General features: G+C 41.0%; 1 protein-coding gene across 15 annotated transcripts in view; it reads right to left on the bottom strand.

The window, feature by feature from the left end:
• NAV2 (neuron navigator 2) overlaps positions 1-15,733 on the bottom strand; it is a 214,252-nt gene extending 198,519 nt beyond the window's left edge. For all 15 annotated transcript variants that reach the window (XM_017826754.1, XM_017826757.1, XM_017826756.1 and 12 more), the window contains exon 1: positions 15,030-15,733. In XM_017826754.1, coding sequence (XP_017682243.1) covers positions 15,030-15,287 — 258 coding nt within the window. In that variant the 5' untranslated portion in view covers positions 15,288-15,733. The remainder of the gene's footprint in view (positions 1-15,029) is intronic.
• Between the last annotated feature and the right edge of the window lie 1,352 nt (positions 15,734-17,085).

Here is a 17,085-nt window from a genome sequence, read left to right as displayed (position 1 = left end):
CCCTCTGGAAGGAACACCTACCTGAAGCCTCCTGCTTCTTCGAGTGCAAGCTCATGATCCACACAAACTTTCCCTGCCGTGGGGATGCCCTGGGGAGGAGAAGGAAGGCACCCAGCTCCCATATGCAGCTTCTTAAGGCTCATTAGCAACAGCAGCTAGTCCCACCCAGTTTAACTAGGAGGAGCTGAGTTAGCTGGGAAAGAGAAGAAACCAGCTGCAAAAGGTTAATAAGGCACATCCACTAAGGAGGGGAAGGGCTGAGGCATTAACACTTCATCAAGTCTCATCCCAAGACTTCGAAAGGAAACCTGATTGAAGGTGGTAGAGGAAAAGAGGAAGGGGAATTATATCTTCTTGGCTTCCACCCATCACTGTAGGCTTCTAAAACTGAGTGTGTTCATGCTTAGGATGGATTTATCTTCTGGTAGGCAAAACCCATTGCCATCTTCTTGTCAGAGGAACAGCTGCTCAAATGCAAGTTACACACCAGGACTTTTTGTCCTGAGTTGCTTTGATCTTTAAAATCAGTTCCAGTATTATGTGTAATTCTATTCATACAGCTAAATTACGACTTGAACTGCAAAATACATTCTAGGTCTTTCAGAACTTAAATACAAAATCGGAATGTGAAATTTTCCACTGACTCCAGTTGCAATACATTTCTTATTTCACATTTTAACTCATGCTCGTTGGAAATTCAGTTCAAACGTGACAACCTGAAAATTGGTTTTAATCACAACTAGTAAGTGGAGGTTTTCCCCCCTCTTTTTGTTCTCTACATCCCATAAACACCCAAAACAATGACATGTAGAGTGAGGGATGATGAGCCAAATACCTCTAGACAGTACTCCAGGGCACTGCACACCTGAGTAATAGGTGTCAATCTCTGCAAAAAAACCCCAGATGCCAAGAAACCCCAAACACACTTTAATCTGAACTATTCTTTTGGGCATTCAGCCTCAGGCCTAACACTGCAGCTGTTCACAGCATCCACTAACACTTCTGTGCCACTCCTAAGCCGGAGAACTTATATTTTCCTTTCAGCCTCTTGAATGGAAGTGATGCAATGTGGTAGAACCAGACAGACCCCTACAAAAAGAGGAACCAGAGAGCATGACAAGAAGAACTGGAACAGCTGCCCAAGGAGGTGGTGTAGTCTCCCTCTCTGGAGACATTGCAAACCTACCTGGACTTGTTTGTGTGTCACCTGCTCCAGGTGACCTTGCTTTGGCAGCGGGGTTGGACTGGATGATTTCCAGAGGTTCCTTCCAACCTTAACTATTCTGTGATAAAAAGACTTCTCAGGTCAAGGCCTTCTCTGCATTCAAACTGGTAACATTTGCAGAGTTAAATGCAAAGCCAACCCGCAGTAGATCTAGATATCTAAAAAAGAAGCTATTTTTAAACTGCAGTAGCATTGTGAACTGCATAAATTAGCATAATCTCAGCCTTCACAGATCGTTCTCAGCTGTATTACATATGACAAATTAACACTCTGCAGACTCCTTGCTTCTACTAAGTGGTCAATCATGCAATTCATGAGGCTTAAAATCCCCTTTTTCCATCCTCCAAAATCTCAAGGGCCTTTTTTTACACTCCCCTTATCCTTTTCAGAGCTGTACTATCACAGGCTCAGATTTCCTCACAAATCTCACAAGGTTGCGTGTGTAACTGGTGGTTCTGTGGCTGCAGAATTGCAGGACATCCTACTATTTTCTTGGCTGAATATTTTCTCCTTGTGGGCAGATGGCATGGAAAAGTGGAGTGCAGATGGAAACCCACAGTCCACAAACTCCTCATTATAATTCAAAATAGGGTACACAGCTCTTTGATTCTTATCTTCTCCTTAAATTATTTTCAGCAATAAAAGGATAAACTGCTGTTTTCAGAAGGCACAGCCAAAAGTAATGATATCTGTTTATAGCTGAGAACTTTCTCCTAACAATGTGACTTCTATCTTCCCAGGTTTTTTTTAAATCCATAAATCATTAGTGGAAAGGACTTGATATCAAGTATCTCTTGCTTTAAGTATTGCCTTAAGAAAAAAAAAATCAATAAGAAAAAAGCAGATCACTGACTCACAAAGGTTTAGAAGTTCTCCAGTTAGCTACTTAAGGTGATTTCATGGCTCCAGGTATCACTTTACCTGAGGTGCTTGGAATTATAATGGATTTATCTCTGCAGAACACCTGTGAGATAAGGGTTGGTGGTGATAAAGTTGCTGGTGATAAACTGCAGCAGGCAACAAGGAGGTGACAATGATGCTGATGGCCTGTGGCTCACAGACTCACCACTGCATCCTCCCTGCCCTTTAGGACTGAAACCCCTCCTGGCAGAAAGGCAGAGCTCAAAATGAAGGTGCCATAAAAACTACTCTTTTCAATCCTTCAAGTTTTTTCACAGCATGTCCAGACTGGTGCAACTGGCTTTTCTGACCTTCTGACCAGTTGGAAAAGTCCTAAAAACAGCAAGATAAAAATATCTGTGGTGGAAAATAGCAAGGAATGAAATAATAAGCATTAGAGGTCAAGCCTGGATCCCTGAAAAGTTTGTATTAACCAACAGAAAAGCATTAAAAGAAATAAAATTATCCCATAGTTATAAAAAAGAAAACAAACAATACTTAAGACACCCAAGTGCCATGGTTGATGAGGATTTACTAATTCACAGGCAGCTCTCACACAGCATAAATGAAAAGTTGGTTAATTTGCTCCTGTTCCAGACCTGGAGTTAGACTTGATAAACATAAATAGCATCATTTGTTGGAAGTTCTGACCTGGTGCCTGACAACTACACTGCTCTACCTCTGCTAGAATGGAACCTTCTAAACTGCCTCACAACATGGTTTCTGTCTATTAAAAGGATGGATGTGTATTGCTTAACTATATTTTCTGCCTTCAAGCATAACCCTTAGCAAGGCTTTTCCTCAAATGGCTGAAATTATTTGAATATTATACATCAAAAACATTCAGATGTTCAACCCAGTTATGGTATACATACACTACTACATAAATAATCTGCCTATATAATGCAGGGCTGTAATCTTCCACAGCATGCAGGCACATTAATGATCTTACACATGGACAACACGAGATGAAAGAATGAAGTATTCCATCACCAAGGGCAATTTATCTTGTCTACATTTATGAAAGAAGATTACAGGAGGTCATCTTATTACTGGTTTTCATTTCACAACAAAAAAAAGACAATAATCAGTTTTCTTGGGGAAGACTTGTCCTTTCTCTTGTAACAATGTGACTTTCCCATCCCATAGACCAAACACAGCACTGATATCAACCAAGGAGCCACATGATATGGTCTAACACAAAGGTTTATAAAGGGTAATAGAAATGCTCAAACCTCAGATGAACACTGAAGGACTTACTCATGTCAAAAGAACCTATGTTTTATCTCCAGCTTAATGGGTTGTGCTTGGAACTAATAAAGGTCTTCAAAAGTGACCACTTGTTGTTTCATGAGAAAATTCAGCTCAAACTTGATAGAATAAAAAATGTTCAGAGGAAGAGAAAGCCTCACTGTAAGTGCCTTAAGGAAGTCCTGACTCTGTAACGTCCACCTTCATCACACAATATCCCACAGCTCAACCAAAGGCACGTCCAGAGCAATTTGGCATAAGAGGCTAATTGCCCAGGGAAAGGTAAGAGAATTTTGGCAAAGATACTGTGCCAGCATTTCTGACGCAGTAAGAGTGACTCTACCATGCATCTGTTTCTCTGTGGGAAGCTGAATCTGCCCATGACAAGGTCAATTTTGAGAAAGGTTGGTATTAAAAGATTACGCTCCCTCCATCCTCTCACTGAGGTTATGCTAATTATTACAGGGGAGCAAAAGAATTCTTTGATCCTCCAAGTCCTTCTTCCCTCACAAGGTGACTCTGGCTGCCGGCACAGCACCCGAAGGGACAGCACAGCATATCCTAATTCCATAACTGTGGAATTAGCCATTTTCAACCTTGAAATTTAACCCTAAGAAATTGAGTATGCAGTAATCCACATAATCCAGGCCTCTACACCTGTCCCTCTTCCAACTAATCTCGCCATCCTTCATCATGACACATCTTAATTTAGAGTCCTATCTGCTAAGGTCACTGTGTAAATGGATGTTCAGGAGTTGCAACAAGTACTTGCTTTGTGAACTCTGTAAGACACAGAAATATCAACAGAGAGCACAGCTCTTCACCAGCGACAGACAAACGATCTTTACAAATGCTCTAGGAAGCACTGAGGAGAAAGAATGAAAAAATAAATAAATAAGTGTTGTGTAGCCCCGGATAATGCGATCTGCTGGTATTAAGTTTTCTCCTGAAGGAGTTAAGTACATACCAGCTGCTCTACATTAAACCGAGCTGGCATTTTAAATCATGCAAATTAGCTGAGCTCCCATCCATTGCAGCCCAGCATTTAACAGCATTGCTGTAAATGACACAAAGTACTGGCCAAACCAAGCCCTGCCATTTCAGCTGCTGTCAGAGAGGAAAGGAGGAGGGAAGGGGAGTAACTGCTCTGAGTGATGCTGCAGCTATTCACAAGATGGTTTACAAGAGCCTCCTTCCACCACAGGTATTGTTTGCACGACTGAAACGTGCCCATGTGCATGGAAAGACTGAGGCTTTTATTTGTTGAAAATCCATTTATATAAGCTACTAAGAACCACTGCAAAATTATCTAAAATTAAATGATTTGCCAGTGGAACACTGAAATTTAAAATCTCTTAATGCTGCACAATAAACACTGAGTGGATCTGAAGGGTCATTGGCTCAGAAACACTGACACAGCGGCCAACAGGAAGCCAAGGGTAGCATCAGTCCCCACCATCACATCCAACACAAATGGACATTTCTCAGACTGTGAAGGGAACAGGTGAAAATCTGTGTTTGTTCAACACAAACCTCTCTTCTACTGAATCTGAGAGGATTTGTTCAGGAGGCAGTAAAGAGGGCTAAATCTTATCTATTTCACATTGCTGTGGCCAAGAAATTAAGTTGCTATTAACAAGTGTAGGAGCTTCACAGACTTTTTTTTATTATTACTATTTCAGGTTCCTTGTTGAGGTAATCTGCTCAACAAGGGGAAGGTGGAATTAATTCTTATGTTAAAAATAAGATACAGCTGCCTTGCTATCCAACCTGATCAACCAAACCTCCAGTGGACAAGACCCAGGGACATTACATCCCACTGCACAACACTGCATATGCACCACAGAATCACTCCATGTGGCCCAAACCCTACCAGGGAAAAGGCCAAAAGGCATCTTACAGGCAAGAAAGGAAAATCTTCACTGCTGCAGTGTGGGAAGTTGGTCTCTGACTGCTTGGAAACGGGATCCTAGGCAACCACTGCTCTTCCCTCTTGAAAAGCAGAAAGTGGTTTGGTTCAGTGAAATAGGCAAATTCATACAATTCCTCTGGACAGGCTGTGTAGGGATAAACAGGATACTCCACACTAGAGGACAGGCACCTTTCTGCCAGCTTTCTTTGGCAGTGCCCATCTGGCAAATTACCATGGAGGATCAGACTCCTGTGTGCTCCAGGGTCCATCCCGGAGGAGTAAGACACAGCAATGCCAAAAATACTCCTTCCCAAAATAATCTGTCCAAGTTAAGCCCCAGACAAGTCTGGAATATATATGGCTGTCCTGAGAAGCAGACTGACCTGTGGTTATTGACCAAGCAGAGAGAAACCCATTTCTAAGCTGTTGCTTCAAATGGTCAATGCACATTTGATCTTGAAACACACGTGACATTTTTTAAATTAGTTCTGAAGACTTAAATATCCGTAGGACTCTTGCAAATGAAGAATAATTTAAAACAGAATCAAATTCGTCTTGCCAGACTGATCCATTAATTAGCGTCTCCATCAGCTACAAAGTTGCACATTGCTCTTTGTGGAGGCAAGTGTGTTCTCTACATCTGTTCCAAGTCTCAAACTTCCAACAGCGACAGACAGATACTGTTCAAAGTTTAAATTCTTGAAGAAAATGTAACTTTGTATCATGCTATATTGACTTAAGAATGACTTCTGACTCCAAAAGACACGACACCAATCTTTGTATCCGCTTGATCATAAAACACTGTGCCTCATAGCTGTCTATCTGCTAGAGGAAGCAAATTTGTTAGAGCCCTTGTACAAGTTGATTAGAAATGACTTCCTGATAATTAACGTCATAACCTGAGAAATAGCCAAAATAGATGTGACGTGGAAAGACAGCTGTTAATCTTTTGAAAATACTTGTACAAAAGCAGCATTTAGCTTTTCGGTACTAAAGTTACCTGTATTCTCTAACAGTGGACGTGGCTCAAGTGGAGATGGCTAAAATAAAAGGAATATGCTTCTAAATATTTGTTACAACATATACAAATATAACAAAATCTCAGTATCCGTGTTCACCATAACATGGATGAAGCTACATCAGCAACATGAAATCCTACTAAGGTATTAATTTTGTTCTGCCAATGGACAAGTATATAGAATTAATAGATGGCAAAAAAATACAATGTAATAGTTTCTGGTCAGCATTTCCAGTAGAAGATGAGCAATCCTATCAGGGAAGATTCACCTCATTATGGGCCTCTGGGACCACCATGCCTTAGTACCCAACCTTCCCTCTCTCAAGGCATGGAGGGAACAGTACCTCAAGCACTTTGTCCTCCACTCCTGTGAGCTCCTAGAGCTTGAAGAAAGCACTAAAAGTATTTAGAATTCTTGAATAGGTAGAAATTACCACTTTCAAAGAAAACACTGATGAATCTACCAACTTACTGCCCAAGAATTGATGTTTCACAGACCTGACCACGTTTTCTTGCCAAGCAAAGCACTACTGCTACCAAACCAACACCTGCCAATCCTTACTTACTTGGTCTTTACAGCCCATAAGTTTTCCTCCTTGCTTGTGTAAAATAAAACCTCAACAATTACTGTTGGGAAGTGGCTCACAAACTCTCTTTACAGCTTCTAGCTCTTCCAAATCAGCCTTACTACTGTCTGTACCTACACTGTAAACATGAACTCACAAGACGCTTTGGGATTATACCATGCTGGTCATTACAAAAAGGATAGGAGAGAAGAAATGGATTGATGTTAGTGACAGAACAGGTAAAATACGGACAATTAGGGACTCTTTCCAACTGTGAAAAAGAGCTTAAGGCAACTTGTAGCCATTGCTGTAGAGAAAAAAAAACACATGAGGAAAAGGACCAAGGAAACCTTCAAGACAAGGGATGAACACAGGCTAAAAAGCAAGTAAACAAGACACTGTGAAGATATGATGATATGACAGTCCAAAACTGAACACGCATGGGGGAAAGAGTCCTGGTAAAAGTGTATTTTCAAATACAGAAGTTGGATATTTTTTCCCTTCATGCATTGTTTTCCCACACATTGCTTCCAGTTCGAAAATAACCCAAAATTAAAATGAAAAATAATCCAAGTATAACACACCTAAAAATACTTTCAAGAGGCAAAAAAAAAGACTGAATCAGAATAAAACTTCAGATCTCAGCCTGTTTCAAAATAAGAAGTGACCTGTTTTCTCATTTATTTTAATATGTGGTTTATTTTTTAAAGTTTTAGCAGTTATTTCCATGCCTATGCTTTGCAAAACTGAAGAAACTGAGACTGTTTCCACAAACTATTTCAGAAAAAAAACAATTTACAGATAAAATTAGAGGCATACAACTAAGTGCCAAGTGTTTGACTGAATTCCAGTTCTTGGTGAATGGAAAACCAGCAGCTTCCTGTTACAAAATGTACCAACAGTTCATGTCTAATAATACACATAATAACTAACCATTTATATACTTCAAATACAGATGTATCTAAAAATAATATTAAAGCAGGGTATTTTTAGCCAGGTGAATTTCTCAGGAGAATGAAATTCTACGATTTGTTGCAAGGAAAACATAGAGCAATGGGTTAAAATTTTAAGAGCATCTCTTGATTGATACTAGAATAAAAGTAGAAGGTTTAGCCCCAAAGCTTAAATAAGCAAAAAGCATCCTTTCATTAAAGGCCCAGCTATCGCTTCATTCATAACTATATCTTCTTAAACAGCATTTAAAATATTTATTCTGTTGCAAATTTGGAAAGTTCAAACAAAATAATTATTGATTTAAGTAGCCCCTTATTTTCTCCTGCGTTGGTAGGAAAAGGGGACTTGTAGGCTAGAAGCATTAAAATAGTCTACAGAAATTAATCTACAGTTAATCCACAAATTATTCAGACATTTAAATCTAGTGGTAAGACAATCTGGAAAATATAATTATAGAGTAGATGATGTTTCTTGAAGGACTCTTCACAGGAAATTAAAACCAGCCAACACCAACCCTGAATTTCCAAAATCAAGAACTGAATCCACCCTTTCTATCTCAATAAATAAAGGCTTTCTTTTCTGATATCCTCTGGATAGGCAAAAAGAGCACCAGTGGTGTAGGTCTCATAATTTTATTTCTTTTGGGTACTTCTCAAATAATTGAAACTTGGGAAAGGTTCATGATTTGTTTACCAGACCTCTTCAAAATTTGATTTATTTTTTTATCTTTTTGAGAACTAAAGCTCAAGTTCAGTGCCAGTAGCTTTTAAAATCAATACCCGTTGTTCTCCTCTACTAATACCCCTATACCTCTCTCTTGGGTGTCACTGTACATCAAGTGTCACAGCAGAAGGTGATAAAACTTACTTGCTACAACAGGGACAAAAAAAGGGAGACTGTTCCCTAAAGAAATTCAGCTTTATGGAGTAAACTAATAGTTTCAAGGACAGAAGGAGAACACATGGACACCATATGCATAAGCATTTTGAACTGTTAACTAATAGCAGCAAAGGAGAAAGATAATCTAATATCAGGGGACTAGCTTGTAATTTTCTATAGCATTGCAGACCTTCTGACCTTGGGTATGTTTCTTTGTGCCTCAGCCATCCATTTATAAAATAAGAACAATATCCCAACCTCTAAGGAGTACTCTTAGGTTAAGTACATTAAAATTTGGAAGCCCCTTTGATATGTGTGTGTGTGTGTGTGTAAATAAATAATATGTGTATATATAAAAATATTTATATATACTCTACTAGAAGAGATCAGAGAAATAACATAAATAAATAAACCAGAAGCAGGAAAAAAGGACATATTAAATGAGTGTTTCAAAAGCACTACCATAGACCATAAAAACTTGACTGAATTCAACAGCAGCATTATTACTTCAAGTAGAAATATCCTTGGATATCCCATCTTGGGCAATTCTACAGTAAAGGTACTGAACTTGGGAAGGAACAGCACACAGTGAGCAAATGCTCTTTTATTCAAGAACTGTCACAATTAGACTGAAATGAGAGGGAAAAAAAATATCTTCCATGTTCCAATGGAACTTTGAGTCCAAGTGACCCTTTGCATATTCTAAATGAAAACCCAATGATTAAAGAACCTTCTGAATTTATGGCACAATCTTATACCTTTTGTTCAAATGCAGGGCATTAGAAAGGGTAGCTCTTCATATGAAAAGACAGATCACTGAAAAGCCCATGCTAATAATCACAATAAAACAACTTCGAAATTGTTTTCTATCTGGTAACATTTCATCTGGAGCAATCCCCCAACAATTTAATATTTACCAGTATGTATCTATAAATACATCAAAACCACTGTAATCATAAATAGAAGAATTTGGCTACTTAATAGCCTCAGATCGCATATGGTGTGTCAAAAAAAAAATCCATCAGAAAGGAAGATACAGCAAGGGCTTTTTTGTAGGAATGTACTTGGGTACTTAACTATAACCATATAAACAAGATCATTAATACTAATTTCAAATTTCTTTTGTGCTTATATATATTTTGATAGCCTGAATCCATAGTTTTTCTTAGCCTCTCCCAACATTTCAGTGAAATTAATCTTTTGTTCACAAAGGATGTAATCGCATTTGATTTCTTTCAACATTGCAAAAAGCCATCTTTTCTGTTAAAGTTATCGGTGTGACTGACCACATTTCTCTTAATTTCTTTTATAATTATCTCAGCAGCAGCAGCAGCACCAGCGAGACCAAACTTCACACCACTGAGGCAGCTCACATGATGGCATTGAAACCAATCAATGTTCATCTGACTTTACACTGGCTCCAGATACAGATTTGCTTGATTCCTGTCCCTTCTCAAGATGGTTTGGTAGTCAAGCTGTGAAGCCCAGTATCACACACAAAAATGGCCAATGCATGTGAGAAAGGAAGGCACAATTTCTCTGCAATATGCCCTATTAGTCTTTCTCTCTATGAAGCTTCACATTAGCAAGACAGTGACACGGAGGTATAAACGGCTTCTGGAGAAGTTAATTAAAATATAGAAAAGTAATTACTAATATCTGAACTATATGGCTTCATTTGGATTGCTAATGGCATGGGAACAGGGGGATTGAGGCAGAGAAGGAAACCTTATAGCCAACAGATCTCAAGTCACGTGTGGCTCATCAAACAGTTGATGTGAGCCTAAATTTGAAGTGTGGAAAAATACTGGAGGAACCCATTAATTAATCAGCTTGAGAGCAGCACACAGCTGACTGAAAAACTCCCTGAAATGTGTCAGCAGCATGTTGTCAACCTGGGAATGCCTATCCAGTAGATTTTTTTGCAGAGAGCTGGAATGGAGCTTCTCTGCCAATTCCATTCCACAACCTTGTCATTACTTGGACTACAGAATGCGTAGTGGAGAAAAAAAAATAGGGACATTTTCAATCTCCATAGGTATTGCAAATGTTTTTGGAGCACACCCCAGATGTAGATGATCTTCACAAATTAGGAAAGAAGAACTAAATCGCTAGAAGAAAAAGCTAGTGTAAGATTGGAAATAGGGAGATCTAGAACACCCCAAACTTAGACTGCCCCAGATCTATGCTGCCCAACTCAACAAGATCTTCACAAATTGGGAAAGCAACATGAAGAAAAATCTAGCTGAGCAAGGGAGCTTTATTTCAGATAATGATACGTAATCAAAGAGTTCAGTAGATAACACAAAGAGCTGTAAGAGTTCTAGAAATCCTGTAAAAGAACTAGGTTTGCTTAGTGTAGAGAAACAGAAAAGTGAGTGAAAATGTAACACCCAGTGAGCACCTGTCTGCCATGTCCACCAGGAGAGGGGAACTCCCTAGTTTTCAGCAAATGAATATTGCAAAGAAGTTTGCAAAGAAATAACAAGTCCTACCCCACCCCCTCCCTGCCAAACACTAAGCACAGTTACAGGTAATTGCTGAATATACATACTTTAATACCAGGTTAAACAGTCTATTAACTTGAAGTGTTTTAGTGGAAGAGTGGGATCAACCACTTAACAAGGGCCCAGTGCCTTTAGGGCTGCTTCAGGTACTGAAGATACGGTGATTACTTTTTTGGTCTTCCAGAGAAAGAAAATCAAGAAGCTCGAGAATACAACATAGCAGCAATAAACACTAATTAAATCCATGATGTCCTTCACTGGCATTCCCAATAACATGGCAACAGACTGCATTCCTGGAACGGCATCTTCCTTCTTGTATCTGCACGAACAATTACACCACGGCCACTGACTCCTAACTGGCATTGACTTCTGTCTTAAATAACTAATGCAAATTTAGTAGCCAAATGCATTCGACTTTTTCAGAATCACTAATAAATAGCAGTTTGTAGATGAGAGATCACTATCTTGGCCATCCACTTGATGGAAGTTTCTCTGGTAACAAAGTTAAATATTTCCAAAACAACGCTCTCTAAATATGGCTTCAATTTATTGGCGGTGTTTTCAAATTAGACAAAATAAGCACCAGTGCAACAGTCGGATAATGTTGTGCACAACACAGGGATTTTAATATGGAAAAATTAATGGAGTGTGTATATCAGTAACAATAAAATAGGAATGATACTGCCATGATTCATCGACCTAAGATTTCTGACTAGCATTTACCATGGGCTTGACGCTAAAACCCTCAGACCTTTCTTTGGAAAGTGCCTCTGAAATACTCCAAAGAATGCTTTTTATAAATTGCACAGCATTTTAATTAACACATTGCCCATATATGGCCTTAAGGCACAAAACTTCTAGTTAGTATAAAATCCAGTTTACACATGTAAAACCGTATTAAGAGCAACAAAAAAATTAGCAAAGCATTTAGAAGTTTTCACTAAAACCACATTTGTAAGCGGGACATCCTGATTTTTAGCAGTTTTTTAAAATTTGGTGCTTTAATAAATACCACCTGCAGTGCTCATGTTCTCTGAAGAATCAGAGAGAGAACAGAGGCTTGAGAAAGGTACTACCTGGCACCCAAAAAGCTCATGAAGTATGTAAGTGGCTTGAAACATGCTAAAACAGCATTAGAACATGGTCTAATGTCCTTACATTCTGGTCAATGCACCAGACACAGCCTCTTCTCCAGAATAATCAGTCAACTAGCACAGGAAAAAGGGCAAACACAAAATCAAAGTGGAAGTGTATATATATATATACATGTCACGATGGAAGGGGAAAATTCAATGGGATTAAAAGCAACTCCTTGCAATACTTCCAGAACCGAGAGAATTGATCCAAATGACACAATCTCTCTCTAATTCTCTCTCCACCCACACAGGAGGATATCATGTCCTTCCCTGTGGGCTGAAAACTCCACATAGGGACCAAGATCTATAAAAGACAGGTGCCAAAACAGTCAGCATTGTGGATTTAACCCCAAAATTCCACTGTAAGAATACAACTTCCCTCCCTCACAGGTGATGCCAGGTGCCTGCACAGTAAAATGATGAGGGCCACATTGGTGCTTCAGATGAACTATGCAGAGAAGCAGGTGATCACCCTTAGAGGACATGTCTATGATACTCAACACCTGGTACAGTGTTTAAGACTAACCCTTACCAGGCTTATTATCAGAAAACACTTCTATACCTGAATGCAACTGGAAGGCCTTCCAAGATAAAAATGCTTCTGCTGCTGACATACCACCTGGCAGCTCTCCACCCATCTTGCTCCTCCTCCCTGGGGAAGGAGGAACACTAGAAAAAGGAAAGAACAGTGCCCTTGACAAAACATACCTGGAAAAATCTCCTGTTCCAAATGACCACCTTGAATGGCAGAACCCTGTATGCTTATGTGGGCAGAAGGATCAAAGTTGGATCAATAAGAACAACAAAAAATGACTGTGTTTATTCAAGATAATGGATAGTAAAACAAGTCTCGCTGGTTCACACCTTAAAAGGTGCTGGTCATCTGCTCAGACTGCTATCCAGAGAAGGTTACCAAGAAAGCAAAGCTTAAGAATTCTCCTGCTGCCGAAGTTATTAAAAAATGGAAAATTACCTGACATTTCTTTGGCCAAAATTGCTCCCTGTTTAAATACAACAAATTAGCATAAAGACCCTTTCATCATCAGGATACAAAAAATGGGGTTTGTTCCACATCTGTAGAAAGGTTAAAACCACCATAGCATTGCCCCTACTTCTGCAACCAGCTCCCACTGGCAGGATCTCTCTGAGCATAATCTGTCACAAGATGAGAAACTATTTCTGAATAACAATCACTTTTGCAGGAATGTAGATTTCTATGCAGAAACCATGGCATGTCTAAGAGAAAAAGCAGCAGATAATGCAATTTTGCTGACGTTTCATAATCACAAGGACAGACTCTGGCACAAGTTAAAGGGAGCACTTGATTCTCCCGTAAGGGCAAGATGTGATGTGCAGGTGGTCTGTCTGCTACCACCACCCTGCCACCAATGCTTGGCTGTCTCCTTCTCCTGCTCTCAGTCCCTCAGGAACTGCTACAGTCATATTTGTCTGGCCTGAGCAGCCCAATACGTCACCCTGTCTACCAGCAACGAAACTGCAGCACATCCTAAAATCAGGGCACACGGTCAACGCGCCCAATCAGTAGTCACATTTGTCTGAAGAGAATAGGGTTATGAGAACATAGCTTTCAAAATCTAGATGGTAGGGATGATCCATTATTCCTTGAGGAAGGAAAATAACAAGTAAGTTATCTGTTAACATTTCCCTACCCCAGTATAATGGTATCACCTTCCACTGGACTCAGATAGTGGTAGCAGCATCTTGTAATGTATATAGCTGTTGCCAAAATACATCATGCTGCTATACAGTGATCTCTGTATAATGGTGATCAATTCTGCTTGCTGCAGCACACCATCTGCTTTGCTCCCACTGTAGTACACTCCACACACTATATCTCACGCTGCTGCAGAGCACACCAGGGCGCAGGCAGGATAAGGCAATCTGGAAAGCCATCCTGGAAATGTTACTATGAGACAAAAACTAAACGAGCTGAAGAACGTACATTTCTCCTCCCTATACAACAAGCAGCATATATAACGATACACAACTGATACAGATTAAAGGAAAATCAAAAAAATGTGTATTGATAATGTGTTGCATCTGTGATGTCATGCACATATAGCATTATAACAGGCAATTCCACTTGAGTGTTCATTTCCTACATAATCTGTTTCATTTAGCTGTACTGAATTACAGGTATATCGTAATTTAGCATGAAGCACTGCCTCCCATTCACTCCCCACACAACTACAAATACAAAATGTTCACACAACTAGTGCTCTGGTACAGTACCAAACACAAAACACATTAATAACAACCAGCAATCTTCCCCCAGCCCAGGCACACAACCCAGCCATCACACTTAGTACCTACATAAAGAACACAAAGAACACACCCCATAAACAACATCTCTACAGTCTCCCTTCTGCAAATCCCCCCAGGTTCAAGCAAAGGTGACAGAGAAGGCAACACAGGCAAAAAGCACATGCAGCCCCATCCCTGACAACCCCACCTCAGCTCCATCATGCTGACAAAATTACACATGCCACTATGTGGAATATAAAACATCCCACCACTTCAGACAGATGTTAGCACATACAAGCACAAGATGTTAGCACATCCCTTCTCAAGCTGCTATTTACCCCAGAAAACCTGCTGCACACTTTCAACACAGAAATAAATTCTCACATACACCTCCCCAGCATTTGGTGCCTTCTAACCTGTGTGTCAAATCCATTTTCTACCAAGCTACTCTTCCTTGCTGGGAGTCCATCTCCTGCGTTTTCTTGTCCATTAGAAGATTTGAGAGGAATCTGGCTGGAATACAATGTCTTCGTCACCTCCACCTTGTTCCCAAACTTCAGGTAACAGGGCTGTGGGATGGTCCTGGCTGTTGGGACATGCAGGATTGGAGCAGCGCTGTGTACGGGTTTAGGTAGTCCCGATTTCATTTTGGAGGCTACCAGGATGGCTGGCATTTTCTCTTTCTGCTTTCCTAACACGTTTTCTGACAGCAGCAGCAGCAACGGCAGAGACAGCAGGCAGGGAGAGAGAAAAGGACACGCTGGGGAGGCTGCTCTACACTAAGGCAGGCTGGTTTACTGCAGAGATCTCCAAAACCAGCTTAGAATTTGAAACCAACAATAAAATCAACCGGAAAAAAAAAAAAAAAAGAACAAAAAAAACCACAACAAAAACCCAAAAACAAACCACACCACTTTCAGCCTAATATATCTCCCAGCTTTATGCCAGCCTTCCACCTGTTTCCTCTGTTTTTATTTTCAGTTCTTCACCACTGTCCTCTTTCCTATTTCTGCTATTTAACTTGCTCTGTCCTTTCTCTGTCCGACTCCTGTAATTTTCTTGCCTGGAAATGAGAGACTTTCACTCCATTATCTTGTCACTGCATCTCCAAAGTGAGGCAGCCTTTAGAACAGAAAAAAAAAAAAGGAACCTGCTGCTGCATATGCTTCCCCTTCCGTACGCACTAGAGAGTGAGTGAGCAGGATTTCCAGCTTAAGATGTCTTTCTTCAGTCTTAGCCAAGAAGCAGATGTAGCTCAGTGTGTTAATGACTGATGCCCTTGGATACGAGCCTTAGAGAATCAAGCCTCTTAAGCCTAAATAGCTGTGAACAGGACAACGATGCTGTAACAGAAGGAGAAACGTCCACTGACAGCGATTTTAAATCAAAATATGTCAGTGGCCACAGAATTTCCCGGCTCCCCCAGTGCTGAGCATAAAAAGCTGGAAAGGGGGGGGGGAGGAAAATTAAAAATAAAAACGATTCAGCTGGCAGAGGGAAGAGAAAGCAGCCGGCAGCTCATGTTCCCTCCCGCAGTGGAGCGGGCTCCCGCCCGGCGCTGCTCGGCGCATCCCGGGGGGGCCGGGACCAGCCGGGCGGGAGGCGGCGGCTGCCCGGCCCCGCCGGCAAGGAGCGGGCAGGGCGGGCCCCGGATTGGTTCTGCCCGCTCCGAGTAGGAACAAAAAAATTAAAAAAATAAATAAATAAAAATAAATCTCTCCCTCTCTCCGCAAGGGGAGGAGCGGCTTCGGCTCCCGCGGCGGGCAGGGAGACCCGAGGGGCGGTGGGGTCTGGAGGGATGCTCCGGCGGGCTGGAGGGATACTCCCGCAGCGAGCTGCAGACCCGTTTCTTTTCGAAATTTAAAAAAAAAAAAAAAAATTCAAATCAAAGCACCTGGAGGTGACTCATTGTTCGTGGCTGTTCGGGAAAACTCTCGCTGCCAGCATCAACAGGAATTTGAATAAACGCAATGAGTAATCCGGCCCTATTATAGAAACACTTGGCTTTGGGGAGGCTTTCAGTGTCACAGGTTCCTCCTCACGCTGCTCTGCGGATGCCAGGATCCCCCATTCCTGCCCACCCGACACATTTCAGAGCTGCACATATCCCTCTTCCTGCCCACACCTGAACCATCCTTGACAGCAGAGGATTATCAGCATGGAAATCAAGGCATCAAGAGATGCCTTCAGACTGTATGGGGGCAGGGGGCTTAGCACCAGGATATACAGTGCCACAATGCCCACTTTTCAGGTAGCCTGTAAGGGCAGGCAAAGGTTTTGACTTACCTCACTACAAGAAAGACGTTGAGGAGCGGGAGCGTGTCCAGAGAAGAGAATGGAGCTGGGGAAGGGGGCTGGAACAAAAATGTGATGAGGAGCAGCTGAGAGAGTTGGGGGGGCTCAGCCTGGAGAAAAGAAGGCTGGGGACGGGACGGGACACCTTCTCACTCTCTACAAATCCCTGAAAGGAGA

This window comes from Lepidothrix coronata, unplaced genomic scaffold (assembly GCF_001604755.1).
Source record: "Lepidothrix coronata isolate B3197 unplaced genomic scaffold, Lepidothrix_coronata-1.0 Scaffold130, whole genome shotgun sequence".
Classification (NCBI taxonomy): domain Eukaryota; kingdom Metazoa; phylum Chordata; class Aves; order Passeriformes; family Pipridae; genus Lepidothrix; species Lepidothrix coronata.
This window is presented reverse-complemented; position numbering and strand designations above follow the sequence as displayed.